At 44.7% G+C, this 18,077-nt stretch overlaps 1 protein-coding gene across 2 annotated transcripts in view; it reads right to left on the minus strand.

Moving 5' to 3' along the window:
* Nucleotides 1–2,518: 2,518 nt before the first annotated feature.
* Nucleotides 2,519–18,077, minus strand: part of CHST11 (carbohydrate sulfotransferase 11) — a 275,589-nt gene continuing 260,030 nt past the window's right edge. For both annotated transcript variants that reach the window (XM_047788129.1, XM_047788128.1), the window contains exon 3: nucleotides 2,519–3,901. In XM_047788129.1, coding sequence (XP_047644085.1) covers nucleotides 3,047–3,901 — 855 coding nt within the window. In that variant the 3' untranslated portion in view covers nucleotides 2,519–3,046. The remainder of the gene's footprint in view (nucleotides 3,902–18,077) is intronic.

The raw sequence follows: 18,077 nt of genomic DNA on the forward strand, positions 1-18,077 counted from the left end.
CACATGTTCTCCCATGGATTTGATTTTACCTAAGGACACAGTGGACTCTCTACATTCTGCAAAAACAGTTGAATAGATTTTTTTTTTAAAAAAGAAGTTTTGATGCCATTAGAAAATAAAATATGAACACAAAACACGAGGTGAGAGAGCCTCGATCACAGAACCATACTGCCATACTGTTCCCTGGAGGACACGCTTTCCCACTAGAGAGAGAAGACGGATGAAGGATGGCAGCTGCACACGGCCTGGAGCAGCTCACACCTCTGATCAAAGATAAAGTGCAGAACTGCAAATGCAAAGTTTGGGAAATCTATGTGAATTTCCACTTAAAAAAAAAAAAGCATACAGTGAACAATTCCAAACTATGGGATTGAAGGAGCATTCATCAAGGGTTGAGCTGTAAGGGGACCAAGTGAGGCTTTGCGCACCCCCCCCTCTTCTGTCTGCACCACCCAAGATGCTCCTCCACTCCCTGTGGGAGGGAGGGCATGGTGGCCCATGTAATACCCAGGATTAGAACCATTGCACTCAAGGAAAAGTTGAATTTATTTGGTAAAGTACCTTTGTGGCTATAAACCAGGTGGAAACCGTGGTGCTGTTTTCTTGTTATTTTGTTTTGTTTCTGAAGGGGGGGGTCAAGGAATCAGTTTTTTTTATCCTTGAAGACCTCAGAGATGCCAAAGCGACCTAACCAAAGAATATTCAGTGGAACATTAGCTCTGTGAGATGAACTGCAGAACAGACTCTCCTGCTCACAAAAGGTCAGGAAATGGTACCGACCCCATCAGTAATGCTCTTGGGGATTCACGATGCACAGCACACATTCAAGGCTCTGAAAAGTCCTGCAGAAGGGAAATGGACTTAGCTTTATTTCCCAAGGATGCCGGACCACAAAAACGCCTATTTTGCATCGCACCAGATTGTGTCTGGGAAGCCCATTATCAGGAAATGCTGGAAACCTCTTTCATTAGCAGAAGCCCTAATTTTGAGGACAGTGTCCCCTGCTTGAAAATATGGCCCAGGGACAATCTCAGGGACAGCTGAGGCCTGTCACACTGCTTGGTAAAACACATGGCACAAATCTCTATCCATCAAGGGTAGAGTTGCTTTGCCCTTTGCAAAGTGGAGAGAGCTTGGAAGAAAGTACACAACATTTTATAAATAGTTTCAGCCACCCTCTCCAGCGCCATGCCTCACTCATGTTCAATAAAATAACTTCCTCGGTGAGACACAGCAGCCGCAGCTCACCGAGCTGGCTGTGAGCTTTACAATATGCCTTTAACAGTTTCTGTGAATAAATTATTCATTTTCTGTCTGTTTAGAATAGTCTCCCCTCTGTGCTACCCACTGCATCAAAAACGAAAAACAGAAAGCAAAACTGACCCACACCCTACCTACCCCCTATTATTAGAACTATTATTATCATTATATACAGTATCTGCCACCAAAAAGTCATTCACTAGCTGTAAGAGGGGTGTGGCTCAAACTTCAGCCGAGGCACTGGAAACAGCTGGAAATGAGAAGCCTATGCAGACATTAATTAGCCAGGATCAGGAAAAATGGCAGGTTTCCAGGCTTCCAGAGGAAAGGGGCATGGGTTATGATCACAGAAGGCTGTCCTTGCTGCTTGATGCTGGTGGTTGCAAAGGCGCCGAGGGCTTCTTGGCCTCTGGAGCACTTGGGAGCCGGTATGTGTCTGCATGTGTCTACAAATAGTCTGCCTCTGACCTTCGCAAGTAGAAATGCTGCCAGACCATCGCAAATCCTTGAGTGTCTGAGTCCCACCACAAAACTTCTATCTTTTGCATAGCAAAGAGTAGAAAACACACCTCTAGGTGGAGACCTGAAGGCTGGGCTGGAGATGACAGGAAGAGAGGATGCATATTCCCCTTCCTTCAACCAAGGCAGACATCACTAATCAATCACAGCACTCTTCAAGGCTGTGCCTGGCAAATCTGTTTTGGGGCTTAACTGCAGTGGGCACATAATAGGAAACGGTTTTGTCATCTCTTAGGTTGGGCAATGAGCTTGGATTACTCACCAAGTTAAGTGGCCTGCTCTAAGCGTGTGGTTTTCAAATTTGGACCACATAAAACTGCAAATTTGTAGGTGTCCTGAGGCTTGTGGGCTTGTTCACGAATAGTCCAAACCTGGCGTTCAGTCCATGAATATCAAGGGCTTGCTAATTGTCGAGCTGGATAACTCTGTGTCCACATAAAGCTTCTTGAGGGCAGAGACTACTGGTTTTGTTCAATGCTCTATTGGCAGGATCTAGAATTCGGCCTAGCACATAATAGCTGCTTAATAAATACTTGTTGAATGTTAAAGCAACAGCCACTTTACCTTCATCACAACTGGCACTGCCAGTTAAAAATTTCTGTAGAAAAGCCTGTTCTATCAGACTGCTAATTGGGGGGGGGTGCCTACAATCAGCTCTCCCCTTGGGTTAAAAAAATAATCACTTTTCCCTAGAGCGAGGGACTTTTGGGTTGATTGAAATTGGTATGGAATCAGTCCCTTGCAAAGATGCCTCTATTTATTTCTAGCAGAATTTCCAGACCGGTTGTATCAACAGCACAATGGTTGTTATCACAGCGACTCTCTGGGCGGTTAGTGAGAAGAACATTCATGCCCCCACATGAGCTGTTGCAAGCACAAAATGAAACAGATTTCTTCCGCAGAGACAGTAGCATCTTCCTGCCACAAAAAGAAATCTATACAGAGACCATGTTTAAATAACTATAAATAACATCGATCGGAATTTACGAGATGCACAATTCATGGAATTCACCAGAACACAAAGAAACCTCTGAGACAGTGTTGCGGGATTCACGTCTAAAAACAAGGACACCCATCCTATTCCCCTGCAAAGACAGCCGTCCTTCCCTACTAAGGATTTTTAAATAATTCTCACTATGCTGCTCGCAGCATCATCCCCAAAGAAATATTAATTTACAAAATAACCCAATATCCATATAATTCTTTTGACAAATAAAAATCTTAAATTAAAAAGCAGGATTCTCTCCCCTCTCCCCACCCCCACCCTTCATTCCAATTTCAGGTAGCTTGGCACTGAGTAATTGAACATTAAAAAATCGAGTTTGTAGACTTCGTACAGCTGCGTTTGGTGCTCGGAGCTGATGTTCTGGAAGAACTCCGTGGTCATCTCATCAGTAGTTCTCGTGGACTTGGCGTAGGTGGGGAACTTCAGGTAGCTGCCCACGCCCGCCAGCTGCAGGACGTAATTGGAATCCTCCTCCAGCGTCTCGTACTTGCCCACGAGGTCGTAGTGGATGTGGCACGGGTGGCAGAGGGAGTAGACGGTCTGCCAGTGTTCGTTGAAGGGCTCCTCGCGCTGGGTGTGCGGGTCGATGAGATAGGCTACGAACTCCTCGAACTTGACGTCGTCGCCCTTGCGCAGGGCCTCCTGCGTGGCGTTCTTGCGCTGCCGCTTGATGATCTTGGTGCCGTAGCGCTTGTGGAAGGAGGTGTTGTACTTCTGCGTGAACTTGTTCCGGTAAGCGGACACCAGCCTTTCGAAGGGCTCCCGCACGAACAGGAACTTCATGTAGCTTTTCAAGCGGTGGTTGATTTCGGGGATGCTGTACTGGTTCAGGGTCTTGAGGTTGGCCGACACGTGCGCCTCATTGGCTGGGATCTCCATGGGGTCGCTGTACTTCCCGCGCCCGGTCAGGACCATCATGAGCCGCTTCCAGTTGGTGCACGCCACCTTGGGCACGTAGCAGTAGATGAGCTCGTGGTCTTCGTCCACCACCAGGTGCTTGAGGTCGTTGGGGGTCAGCACCCGCCGCTTGCGGCTCATGGCGCTGCTGGCCCGGCACGTGTCTGTGACCTGGTCCCGGCGCATCTGGTGCAGGACGGCCGTATTGGAGAGGTCCAGCTGCAGAGGGGACACAAGAGGACCAGAACTCAGGACTGTGTGCGGCATGTTTACACTGGGCCACACCCACAACCAGGATGGCCAGAGCCGGCCCCCAAGGCAGCCTCCGACCACCTCAGTGGCCTCTCTCCATTTCCAGCTCTCCATTAGCTGTCTTGACTGTTTTTGGTCTTTGTTGCCCCAGTGGTATCCTTTGGAGAGGAACAGTAACGACAATCACAACACTGTACCTTACCCATCACCCTCCGCATGCCTGGCGTTTTCCTTTATATATACAGTTTTTCGTTTCTCTGTCCAAGGAACCTGACGCACTCTTGATTTACTTAAATACCTGCCAGTGTGCCAGGTAACATGCTGCTGGGGTTGGGCGGTGGGTGCAGGGGGAAGTGTGGTCATGCAGAATTACAAGGTGACTGCCCTTATGGAGCTGGCAGCCTAGCTGGAAAGAGAAAGGAACTGGGGCTCAGAGAGGTTAAGTTATTAGCTTGAGATTACACAGTAAGGGAGTCAGTAGTCATAGTCAGGTCTGCCTGGCAACCAAAGCTGTCCACTTGCCACTCTAATCTGATGTACTCCCATCTTCTTGATTGAAGCAGAAGCAAGCATGGAGTTCTCACATTTGATTGACTTTTTGAAGCAAGGGGATCTAATTTTTCTACAAGGCTGCCACTGTGGATGCCTACTGCTTTTTGCTTCCTCGGCACCAGTGCCTTGATTTTCCTCTGGGAACCTGCTTTCTTTCTTTCCCAGCTCCCTTTCCTTCCAAGCTGATGAGCTGAGACAATGCAGCCTGGAGCTTGGGGACAGGTAGGAGGGCCACCATACGGAAGAGCTAGGAATGAAGGGAACAGAGGTGGGATGAACAGAAAGACAAAGGGGTGGATTCCCAGTGACATCATCTGAATACCCACGTCCATGCATTGTTGAAACCAGACCCCAGCTTCTGGGGTTTTGTTAGATTAGTCATCTCCCTAATGACTAATTAGCATTTGCTACCTTTAAATGACAGAATGAGTTTCTCTTCAGGGAAACTTGCTATGAAAGGAGGAAGGCTCCTCTGCAGCTGAAGAAACTTCCCAGTTGTCTGCAGATGCCAGAACGTTCTTTAACAGAGGCTATACTAGGATGAAGAGTGATCCTCCCAAATTCATGGAAGACCTCGGAATGTGACCTTATTTGGAAATAGGGTTTTTTTTTTTTTGGCAGATGCAATTAGTTAAACTGAGGTCACACTGAGTTAAGCCCTAGTCCAGGGACTAGTGTTGTTACTAGGAGGCAATACGGGGTCTTGGAGACACACACAGAGAAGGCCACGTGAGGGCAGAGGCGGAGGCTGGAGTGATGCATTGACAAGCTGAGATGCCAAGGATTCCTGGCAACAACCCAAATGGGAGAAGGGCAAGGAAGGGGGGAGCCTGAGAGCCATCAGAGAGAGAGCACAGACCTGCTGAGACCTTGCTTTTGGACTTCTAGCATCTAGAGCTGTAAGAGAATAAATTCTTGTTATGTTAAACCACCGTAATTTGTTATGGCAGTCCTGGAACCTAACGCAGGAACCAAGCCGTCAGTCAATACCTTTGAGCAAATTGATATAAAATATAAATGTATAAGAGAAGGTAACATTATATAACATTTTTAGAGAAGAATATAGGAAAGGGTATTAGAGCACTAAGCAGAAAGTGGAGAAGATCTGATAGCAGAAGACCTAGGCTTGGGCAAGACCCTCAACCTTCCTTTTTTTTCTTTTTCCTGTTTTTTTTTTTTTTTGGGGGGGGGGTCTTTTTAGGGCTGCACCCACTGCATATGGAGGTTCCCAGGCTAGGGGTCATAGACCCTCAACTTCCTAAGCCTCAGTGCTGTTATTGCAAAATGGGAATAGTACCACCTACCTGGCAGGGATGTTGATGAAATCGAAATATGGGACCTCATTTAGAAAATAAGATCAAGTCTAGCTCAGAATTTGGACACTGTATGGCACACTGGAGGCAGTTGGTGTGTATGCCTTCTTTATGAAAGAAGAGAAAAAGAAATCCAAGAGAAGGCCAGAAATCTCACCAGCTCTATAGTTTTGTTGCAGGCCAGCGCTAGGTCATGGCATTCAATTAATGCTTACTTTGACTAGTAAAACTCTGACTTTTGCACTTTCTGACTTCCGAGCAGATGTATCCATCACCTTAAAATGAACAGTCATGCCACTTCAAAGACCAAACTAAACCGAAACTGCCCTAAAGGAAGGAGGAGGGCCAGGAAGGAAAAAGAGCCCATCAGTTTTGCCCATTTGAATCACTCCTGGCCAGTTCTGAAGGCAAGTGAGCAGAGAAACAAGAGGAGTCTCCTCCCCCACCCCCCACCCAACTTTTTTCAGTGGGAGACAATTTTCTGGCCAACTGAATCCCTGGGGAGGTAGCAAGTCAGTTGATAGCGCATTGAGGGCAACAAAGCCATGAAAGATGAGAGACCAGTGCCACAGCGTCCTTTTAAGCCCAATTGCAGAGACAGAAAATAACTCAAAGGGACTTTGAAGTGTGGTCTTTGCCGTTTCTCTGTCATTCCTTTCGTCTCCCGGGCAGTGTAGGTGGCAAATGGTGCACCTGCCTCGATGAGGCATCGCAATTTCCCTCAGGACTTTGGGGCACAGGTGAAGAGAACAAGCATGTTCTCAATCCCGAGACGTAGCCAGGCCTCTTCTCAGAGCAAGAAATTCACCCAGGCCTCTAATGTTGAATTTATGTTTTAACCTTTGAATTTTTATTTAATACATTGAATATTTAAAAAATTTGTTTATAAATCCAAATCCCTCAAGAACTGAAGTTCGGTGTACAAGTCTTTTTTTTGTTTTATTGTGTTTTTCTTCCTTTTTAGGGCCACACCCACAGCATATGGAAGTTTCTGGGCTAGGGGTTGAATTGAACGTGCAGCTGCCAACCTACACCACAGGAACGCCAGATCCACACCGCATCCACAACCTATGCTGCACCTTGCAGCAATGCCAGATCCACTGAGCAAGGCCAGGGATCAAACCTGCATCCTCATGGATACTAGTCAGGTCCTTAACCTACTGAGCCACAGAGGAAACTCCCCAGTGTACAAGTCTTTATGAGCATACTTTTGCAATTATTTTAAGGAGGACTTTACAAATTACACTAAATGTTTTAATGCCCTTAGAAACTTTAAATGATCTATTTTAGAGTACTTCAGTGTCTAACAACTGGACTCTCAGAATTCTAATTTTAAAACATCATTAGGATTGGTTCTTAATGTCTCATGTTCCTATACTTGTAAACCTAAGGCCAAAACTCTCACTCAGTAATCTATTTTAATTTTTTGTTGAAGTATAGTTGATTTAGAGGGTTGTTAATTTCTCCGTACAGCAAAGTGACTCAGTTACACACATATATACACTCTTTTGCATATTCTTTTCCCTTACGGTTTATCCCAAGATACTGAGTGTAGTTCCCTGTGCTATATAGTAGGACCTTGTTTATCCGTTCTATATGTAATAGTTTGCTACGACTACCCCCAAACTCCCAATCCATCTGTCCCCCTTGGCAACTATACAAATCTGTTCTCTGTGTGAGTCTGTTTCTTTTTCATAGATAGGTTCATTTGTGTCATACTTTGGAATCCACCTATAAGTGATATCATGTGATATTTGTTTTCTCTTCCTGACTTCATTTAGTATGATAATCTCTAGTTCTATCCATGTTGCTGCAAATGGCATTATCCCATTCTTTTTTATGGTTGAGTAGTATTCCATCACATACATGTACCACCTCTCCTTTATCCATTCATCTGTCTATGGACATTTAGGTTGTTTCCATGTCTTGGCTGTTGTGAATAGTGCTGCTATGAACATAGAGGTGCATGCACTTCTTGAATTGTAGTTTTGTCCAGATAGATGCCCAAGAATGGGATTGCTAGATCATATGGTAATACTGTTTCTAGATTTTTGAGGAACCTCCATACTGTTTTCTGTAGTGGCTGTACCAAATTATATTCCCAACAATGTAGGAGGGTTCCCTTTTCTACACACCCTTTCCAGCATTTGTTACTTGCAGACTCTTTAATGATGGCCATTCTGACTAGTATAAGGTGATACCTCATTGTAGTTTGATTTGCATTTCTCTAATAATTAGTGATGTTGAACATCTTTTCATGTACCTGTTGGGCATCTGTATGTCTTTGGAGAAATGTCTGTTTAGCTTTTCTCCCAATTCTTCAATTGGGTTGTTTTTTGGTTTTTGATTTACATATGCTATTTGTGTATTTTGAAAAGTAAGCCCTTGCTGGTTGCATCATTTGCACATATTTTTTCCCATTCTGTAAGTTGTCTTTTCGCTTTATTTATGGGTGCCTTTTCTGTGCAAAGCTTGTAGGTTTGATTAGGTCCCATTTATTTTTGCTTTTATTTGTTGCTTTAGGAGCCTAAGAAAACACTGGTACAATTTATATTAGAGAATGTTTTGCCCATGATCTCTTCTAGGAGTTTTGTGGTATCTTATAGCCACTTTGAGCTCATTTTTGTGCATTGTGTGAAGGTGTGTTCTGACTTAATTGATTTACATCCAGCTGTCCTACTTTTCGAGCACCACTTCTGAAGAGACTGCCTTTCCCATTTTATATTCTTGCCTCTTTCAACAAAGACTAACTGACTGTACATGTGTGGGTTTATTTCTGGGCTCTCATGCTGTTCCATTGATCTGTAAATCTGTTTATGTGCCAGTGCCACACTGTTTTGATCACTGTAGCTTTGTACTGTTGTCTGAAACTTGGGAGGGTTATGCCTATTGCTTTGTTATTTTTCCTCCTCAGGATTGTTTTGGCAATTCTGGGTCTTTTATGGTTCCACATACATTTTTTGATTGTTTGTTCTAGTTCTGTGAAAAATGTCATGGGTAATTTGATAGGGATTGCATTAAATCTGTAGATTGCTTTGGGTAGTTTTGCCCTTTTAACAATATTAATTCTTCCAATACAAGAGCATGGGATATATTTCCATTTTTTTGAGTCTTTAATTTCTTTGATTAATGTTTTATAGTTCTCAGCACACAAGTCTTTCACCTCCCTGGTCAGGTGTATTCTTAAGTATTTTATGGGGGGGGGCAATTTTAAAAGGTATTGCTCTTTTTTTTTTACATCACTTTCTGTATTTTATTGTTAATGTGAATAAATGCAACTGATTTCTGTACGTTAATCTTGTATACTGCTACCTTGCTGAATTCATCTATCAGTTGTAGTTTTTGTGTGGACTCTCCAGGGTTTTGTACATATAGTATCATGTCATTAGCATATAGTGACAATTTTCCTTTTTCCCCTCCAATTTGAATAACTTTTATTTTTTATTCTTTTCTGATTATTGTGGCTAGGACTTCCAATACTATGCTGAATAGAAGTGATGAGAGTGAAGTTCTCATTGTGGCTCAGCAGTAACATGCCCGACTAGTATCCATGAGGATGAGAGTTCAATCTCTGGCTTTGCTCAGTGGGTTAAGGATCCACTGTTGCCTTGAGCTATGGTATAGATTGCAGACACAGCTCAGTTCCAGTGTTGCTGTGGCTGTGGCTGGCAGCTGCAGCTCCAGTTCGACCCCTAGCCTGGGAACTTGCATATGCCACAGGTATAGACCTGAAAAAAAGCAAAAAAAAAAAGTGGTGGGAGTGGGCAGATTGTCTTATTCCAGATTTTATCAGGAAGGCTTTCACCTTTATGCCATTGGCTATTATGTTGGCTGTGGGTTTGTCATGAATAGCTTTTATTATGTTGAGATATGTTCCCTCTATACCTACTTTGGTAAGAGTTTCTTTTTTTGTTTTGTTTTGTTTTTTGGCCACACCTGTGGCATATGGAAGTTCCCAGGCCAGGGATCAAACCCATGCCACAGGAGTGGCCCAAGCCATAGCAATGACAATGCTGGATCATTACCCAGTAGGCCACTGGGGAACTCCCACTTTGGTAAGAGTTTTTGTCATGAATGATTGTTGAATTTTCTCCAATGCTTTTTCTTTATCTATTGAGATATCATCTGATTTCTATCATTTCTTTTGTTGATGCAGTGTATCACATTGAATGATCTGTGTATGTTGAACCATCCTTGTGAACTTGGGATGAATCTCACTTGGTCATGGTGTATGATTGTTTTTGTGTGTTGTTGGATTTGGTTTGCTAGTATTTTGTTGAGAATTTTTGCATCTGTATTCATCAAGGATATTGGCGCCTGTAATATTTTTTTGATGGGGATGTAATGTTTCATTGTCTGGTTTTGGTATTAGAGTGATGGTGGCTTCATAGAATGTCTTTGGGACTCTCCTTTTCAACCTTTTGGAAGAGTTTCAGAAAAATTGGTAAAAGTTCTTTGTATGTTTGTTAGAACTTGCCTGTGAAGCCATCTGGTCCTGGACTTTTGTTTGTATGGAGGTTTTTTTTTTTTTAATTAAAGAATTTATTTCATTTCTGGTGATCAGCCTGTTCAAATTATTTATTTCTTCTTGATTTGGTTTGGGTGGGCTGTATGTTTCTAGAAACTTGTCAATTTCTTCTCAGTTGAATTTGTTGGCATACAATTGCTCACAGTGTTCATATGTCTTTTTTGTATTTCTGAAGTATCAGCTGTTATTTCTCCTTTTTCATTTCTTATTTTGCTTATTTGGGTTCTCTCTCTTTTCTTCTTGGTGAGCCTGGCCAGAGGTGTGTCAATTTTGTTTACCCTTTCAAAGAACCAGCTCTTGGTTTTAATGTTTTTTTTTTCTATTGTTTATTTACTATTTTATTTCCTCTCTGGTCTTTACTATTTCCTTCCTTCTGCTGACTTTAGGTTTTGTATGTTCTTTCAGGTGAAAGGTTAGGTTGTTTGAGATTTTTCTTGTTTTTCTATGGACTTTTTCTGCATCCATAGATTTTGTATGGTTGTGTTTTCCTTGTCACTTGTCTCCAGGTATTATTTTAATTTCTGTTTTGACTTCCTCATTGACCCTTTGGGTTTTTTTGGTAGCATGTTTAGTCTCCATGTAATCATTAATTTTTTTTCCCTATTTTTCCCTGTTGGTCATAGAAGATGCTTGAAGTAATTTCTATACTCTTAAATTTGTTGTGGTTTCTTTTGTGCCTTATTATATGGCCAATCCTAGAGAATGTTCCATGTGCACTTGAAAGGAATGTGTATTCTGGTTTTTTTTAAATGTAATGTCCTGAAAATATCAATTAGGTCTAATTGTTATACTGTATCGTTTGGGATCTCTGTTGCTATATTGATTTTCTGTCTAGAAGATCTGTTCATTGATGTGAATGGGATGTTAAACTCTCCTGCTATTATTGTATTTTTGTCAAAGAGATGGGCTCTTTGCAGTATGGCATTAATCCTCTAAGTGCTGTTCGACTTGCCCACCACTTTCTCACTTCTAGTTATTGTAAAATTTAGCACCCTGTAGTATGGTTTGAACTTTACTTGGTACAAGTGCATCATTTATATATTTTCTGTCTCTGTTTCTGATGAGCCTAAGACAATAAAAGTGGTGCTACATGGTGCCACCAAAACTGTCAATGAACACATGTGCCATAATTTCACATGGTGGTACTAGATTATCAGGGTGGCCCTGATAACCCCAAAATGCTTTAACTTTTCCCAAAATAAACACAAAATAAAAATTTGAAATACAATTTTCATACAGAACTCAGACCCCTGGGAGTTCCACCTGTGGACCCCTTTAACCTTTGTTTAAGAAAACTGGATTCAGGGGAGCCTTGGACAGGTCAAAGGGAAGAAAATAATGTTTTACCATCATGGCCAAGATGGAACAGGAGAGATTTTGGATGGCAGCCTGGGCTGTTCCAGATATCTCCATTTTTCTTTTTCTTTTTGCTTTTTAGGGTCGCACCTGTGGCACATGGAAATTCCCAGAGTAGGGGTTGAATTGGAGATGCAGTTGCTGGTCTATGCCATAGCCACAGCTACATGGATCTACACCACAGCTCACAGCAATCCTGAATCCTTAACTCACTGAGCAGGGCCAGGGATCCAACCTGCATCCTCAGGAATACTAGTCGGGTTCGTGACTGCTGAGCCACAGTGGGAACTCCAACATCTCCATTTTTGTTATTAGAACCAAGAGCATGTTAGAAATTGTAATTAGGTAAACAGCAATTTCTACCCTCAAAGAAAATGCAAATCTGGTCATGTCACTCCCACTATGTCCCCAAGCAGCATTCATAGGAGCTATTGTAATGGCCTCAGCTCTTCAGCAACTAACAGGTTCCCTGAGCACCAGGTCGGAACCTACAGCCCTGGGACATTGGGAAGATGAGGGCACAAAGAGCACTCCTTGGTGGCTAGTTGACTCTCTTGTCACTGAAAGAAAATTTCTATCTTCTCCAACCATGTTTTACCAATTCTACAAAGGGGGTTTGTTGTTCTGATAATTGTCTGAGCTGTGAGATCTTTCCTCTTTTACTCCCTCTCCCCTGTGTTTTTTTCCTTTCACAAAGGTACTGAAGAGACCATAACAAGGACAGATGGGTAGTATAAAACTGAAATAGGAAAAAGCAAATATACTAAGAGAGCTGTGATTAACAGTTTCCATTGGTGATGAGCTTCCTAGTAGCTGGGACAAAAGGGGAAACATGATTAAATCTCCCGGTTTTGTTCTCAGAAAGGAGAGGCATTCCAATTACTTGGGGTGGGAAATGTATACAATCTTAAGGACTCAGAACTTTCAGTCAAGGATGGAAATTCTTGGGTTCACTTGGCTTGTGTTGGAGTATTCAGAGGGTCACTTTCCTCATTGGACACTGTTATCACGTGTTACTACCACCTCATGCCCCACAGAGTGCTTCAGCCCTCACAGAGCACTTTCACACACAGTCCCAGTTAAAGATCCCACTAGGACTTCTCCAGACCCTACTAAAAGGACATTTATATGTAGTGGGCCAGCCTGTACTTCCAACCACATGTCACCTTCTCCTGGGCTGGCTCCCACAAGGTATTACTACCAACACTTCATGTGAATGGTTCTTAACCTTTAGCATGCATGGCAATCCCCTGGAGGTTCTTTGTCAAAACACGGTTTTTGGGGTCCAATCCCAAGTTGCCAGTTCAGAAGGTCTGGGGTTGGGCCTGAGGACTTGCATGTCTAGCAAGTTCCCAGGTGGTTGGTTTGGCAGGGCTGCCGTAACAAAATTCCACAGACTGGGTGGCTCAAGCTGCAGAAACAGATTTTCTCAGAGCTCTGGAGGTGCGGGCAGGGGTGGCTTCCTCTGAGGCCTCTCTCCTTGGCTTGCATATGTCTGTCTGTCTTGCTGCCTTTTCACATGGTCATCCCTCTGTCCATCTTTCCCCGCGGTGTCTCTTTCTATAAGGATACCAGTCCTCCTGGGCTCTACCCTAATGGCCTTGGGTTAGTTCAGTCACCTCTTTAAATGCCTCATCTCCAAAAAAGGGTTACATTCTGAGGTGCTGGTGGGTGGGGACGTCAACATATGAATATATTGAGGGGCATAATTCAGCCCATTACACCAGGTGCTGCTGATGGTCTGGGGGACCCCCACTTTGAGAACCGCATCTTTACACTATGAGGAAAGGACTGGAATCTAACATCTTTTACCAATTCATAGCTATTCCTAATTATAGAACCCACAGCCAAGTTTGTCATCTATTGCCAGGCGACTCCTAGGTCTACCTCCAGCTCCAGCCCTGACTCCCCTCACCTCCCTTTGATCTCCGCAAGTACAGATTAGGTCAGAGGAGGGCTGATTCTAGGAAACCACGAGCATGGCTACAGGCTCAGGGCTGTGTCCTGTGTTCTCATGTATGTCTGTTTTTAATTTGGACAGTTTAAAAAGGCAACTGTAATTAGTTTAAATACCAAATTTAGGGACCGTTTGAAAAAGTCTTTAAAACTTTACTACGTTTCATCTTAAAAGGAAGGAAAGCTGGTTGCCCTTAAATCAAAACATCTTCTGTGGTGTTTACAATTTCTTTCAGATACAAGAACCCAAACGGAAGGAGCAGCTGCTCTGTTTTACTGCCCCAGCTGGAGAAGATACAGAGGAATGGAAACCTAGAGAAAAAGGTAAATTTAAGGCACCGGGAGTTCCCACTGTGGCTCATCAGGTTAAGGAACTGACATTTGTCTCAATGAGGATGCAGGTCTGATCCCTGGCCTTGCTCGGTGGGTTAAGGACCCAGCATTGCTTCAAGATATGGTGTAGGTCGTAGATGTGGCTCAGATCCAGTGTTGCCATGGCTGTGGCATAGGCAGGCAGCTGCAGCTCTGACTCAGTCCCTGGCTTGGGAACTTCCATTTACCACACATGAGGCTGTAAACATTAAAAAATTTAAAAAATTAAAAAGGAGTTCCCGTCGTGGCACAGTGGTTAACGAATCCAACTAGGAACCATGAGGTTGTGGGTTCGATCCCTGGCCTCACTCACCGGGTTAAGGATCCAGCATTGCCGTGAGCTGTGGTGTAGGTCGCAGACGCGGCTCGGATCCCGTGTTGCTGTGGCTCTGGCGTAGGCCGGTGGCTATGGCTCCGATTAGACCCCTAGCCTGGGAACCTCCATATACTGTGAGTGCAGCCCTAGAAAAGACAAAAAAAAAAAAAAAAAAAAAAAAACGAAAAGGCTTCAGGCAAGCAGGGTTTGGCAGAATCTTCCATTAACAACTATCTGCTTGGGCCCAGCCTTGGATTCACCACTTAAAAATCCTAATGCAAAAGCCCTTTGAGCATCGCCGTTATCCTGTGGATTGTGGAACTTGGGTCATGGGGGTGGGGGATTGGGGAGATCTGCTTTGTTATGATTCTATTGTATTTCCTTCTGGTATAGAAATTCCCAAACTCTCATGAAAAGGGTTAATCATGAGGAATAACTGAAGAAACCAAATCTACACCAAAAAAAAAAAAAAAAAAAACGAAAAGTGGCCCGCTTTTATATTGGCTGCTGTTTATTGAGTGCTTACTAGGTACCAGCCATGGTTAATCCTCAACTCTGAGAGACACATATGTGAGATAAAATCCCTATTTTATGGCAAGACAAGAAAAATTTAAACATAAAAGTTCTTCTCTGCCCTTTGGCCTCCCCTCTCCCCACCGTGTCTTGTGTATCTGCATTATATGCATCAACCAGACCTTCCCCACGGGCAGGAACACCTGCTCAACCATAAAGATATATTCTCTTAGCATCACCAAGGCACCTCCTTAAAGATAGCATTCCTCCTTGATCTTGTAAGAGGTCTCAGGACCAGCCAGGATGATGCTTAGATCTGGATTGTGTAAACTGTCACTAATATCATTTGATGTACAGTCCTCTCTCTCACAAACGTATATAAACTGTGTCTCAATTTCTAACAGGTGCAACAGCTCTCAGAGCTTCCTGAGATGCACCTCCCAGGGTATAATCATCAAATTTGCTCAAATAAGAATTCCCAATTCTTTTTTAGATCGATTGATCAATTTTTCATTGCCAGGTATCATTAGCATCCCCAACTTATGACTGAGGAAACAGAGGTGCAGGGAGAAGGAGGAACTTGATCAAGATGAGGGAGCTAGGAACTGGGGCTGGGGTTCGAAATCCAGGCAGCATGCTTGGAGCTCTGCACTGCACAGCCTCCCAGGGTCTGCAGACCCACCTCTGGGAGTTAGCACCTCTGGGGCAGCCACTAGAACCATGGGTCTCCACCCGAGCAGCTCACAGGGAAGCTTTAAATACCACTGAAGCCCAAGGTCCACCCGTGAGATCCCATGCAAGTGCTCTGGGTGTGGCGAGCTCCCTGGGGATTTGAAAGCTACTCAGGTGGGGACCACTGTCTTAGAGGCTCCAATGTCAGCAGCTATCAACTAAACCACTTGAGCAATGACCTGCGTGTGATCTTGGTCAGGTTTCACTTTCCTGGTCTTCAGATTTGAAACAAGGGGCTTTCCATGCCATTGGGCCAGAGATCAAAGGCCACAGTTCTGATGTGGTCTTTGGCCGCATCCTTAGGGAACCACTGGGAATTCTACAATGCTTAAAAGCTTTTATGTTTAGAAAAGAAAGGAGAAAAACGAGCCTCTAAAGAAACAATCTAGTCTCAACCTGTTGCAAAACTTAAAGGGGTGTAGGAGAGAAGTGATTCCACATTAACTGACATTAACATTGCCACGGAAATTGGTTTCTTAGGATTTCAACTTGTCACCAGGGAATCATCTGTTGGATTATAAGGACTGAATCACTGCAGGAGCTTTTCCTACTTATCCAAAGCAAAAGGAAGGGGGAAAAGGTACAATGGATGGGAAGCATTTTGAGCCGTGGAAGGTGAGGCAGGCGTGCAGGAGACCTGGGTGGTGGACAGCCTGGTGGTGGTGGTCACTGGAAGCAGCCCCTTCCCCCCATCTACCGCCCCCCCAACTGGCCAGCCAGGCTCTGCTGACAAGGCCACAGGTGAGCTAAGGTTCTGGGCTGCATTTTAACCTTGGCAGCTTTGTGGGCAGAAACAAGCAAGCAGAGGGGTGTTTCAGGCTAGTGGTTAAGGTGCTTCTTTTGCCTGCAGGGCTTAAATTTGGTGATCTGGGTTGGGGTCACAAACTCAAACTCTTCCAGAGCCAGCAGGGAGTCTCCAGGCCACTGAAGGTGGGAGATGCCTCTGAAATCTCTTTCTTGTGGTCATGACGGAATGGGGACCTGGTTTGGGTGATGGTTCAAATTTTCAAGAGAAGCCGGAAACACCGATCTGATGTGTTATCTGCATTCTCCAATGTTAACTATAATTTTTAAAATGGTTTTTAGAGTGTTGTTTAAAACTTTTTAAACATCTTGTTTGGGATGGATATATCTGAGGGCCAACAGTTAGTGCCCTCACCCAGGCGTTTGAAGACCATGAGGCTAGTAAGGAGGTGCCCTCTTAAACCAGCTGTTCTGAACTGCACCTGCCACCGCTGCCTCCCACCCAGCTGCCCACTCAGTTAACTGAACCCACCGGTTGAGGGAGGAAAAAACTAGCATGGCATAGGTCAGACTGCAGAAGTTTCAGAAGGCATTTAGGAGTTCCCGTCGTGGCGCAGTGGAAATGAATCTGACTAGAAACCATGAGGTTGCGGGTTCGATCCCTGGCCTCACTCACCGGGTTAAGGATCTGGCGTTGCTGTGAGCTGTGGTGTAGGTTGCAGATGTGGTTTGGATCCCAAGTGGCTATGGCTGTGGTGTGGGCCAGCGGCTACAGCTCCAACTGGACCCCTAGCCTGGGAACCTCCATATGCTGTGGGTGCGGCCCTAAAAAGACAAAAAAAAAAAAAAAAAAGGAAGGCAATTAGTAAAATTCATCATCAGCAATAGTCATGAACAGGCACCACTGGGACCTCAGCTTTCCTCACCCCACTTTCCTTTGCAATACCCCCTTCTAACACTCGCATCACCATCTACTAATCTTGTGGGTCTCTCTCTCCCTTCCAGAGTGTAAACTCTGAGACGGCAGGTAGTTCTCACTTTTTTTTGTTCCCTCTCGTATCCTCAGTGCCTGGAACAAACTAGACACTCAAAGCTTTGTTGAATGAATGAACAGATGCATGCATGCATGAATGAATGACTTGGGGATGCAGGGATTTTAAAGCCCACTTGAAAAGATGGCCAGTGAGGGTGTATGAGCTTCCTGGTACCCCAGCCTATCTTCCCACGGAGGGTTCCTGGCACAGATCCTGCAGCTGCAATGGGAGAGCTTAGTATCAGCCCAGAGGCTGGAGGCCAAGAGACAAGCAGCTGGGGCGCTCGGCGCTGGCTGGCCATGGGCTCGGGGTGCCCGCAGCAGCCTTTGATGATGGGGGGAAACTGGTTTTCCACCCAAATGGAGAAAGGAGGAAGGGAATCCCTTCAGAGGGTGCCGGTGCCAAGGGACACCCTGGGAGGGGGCCTGGCCCAGGGTGCATGCTGCAGGGCTCCCTTTCAGCCTGGCCAGGTGCGGTGGAAGGGGCTCATTTCCATCTCAGATCAGCTGTTTGGGCTTCCGGAGGCCTGAACAGGGTACGGGAGGGGTGCGGGGCTGGGGCCGGGGCTGCTGCCAAGCTGGACCGGCGTCCGATGAATGGTGGCCCGGAACAGGGACAATGGTGGGGAAGGGATGTGGCTCCCACACTGCTCAGGAGGCTGGATTTCCTGGGAAAGCAGAAGTCAGAGAGTGGGCAGAATGTGCACCTGTGGACTGGTGCTTTGGGA

This window comes from Phacochoerus africanus, chromosome 7, assembly GCF_016906955.1.
Source record: "Phacochoerus africanus isolate WHEZ1 chromosome 7, ROS_Pafr_v1, whole genome shotgun sequence".
Lineage (NCBI taxonomy): Eukaryota > Metazoa > Chordata > Mammalia > Artiodactyla > Suidae > Phacochoerus > Phacochoerus africanus.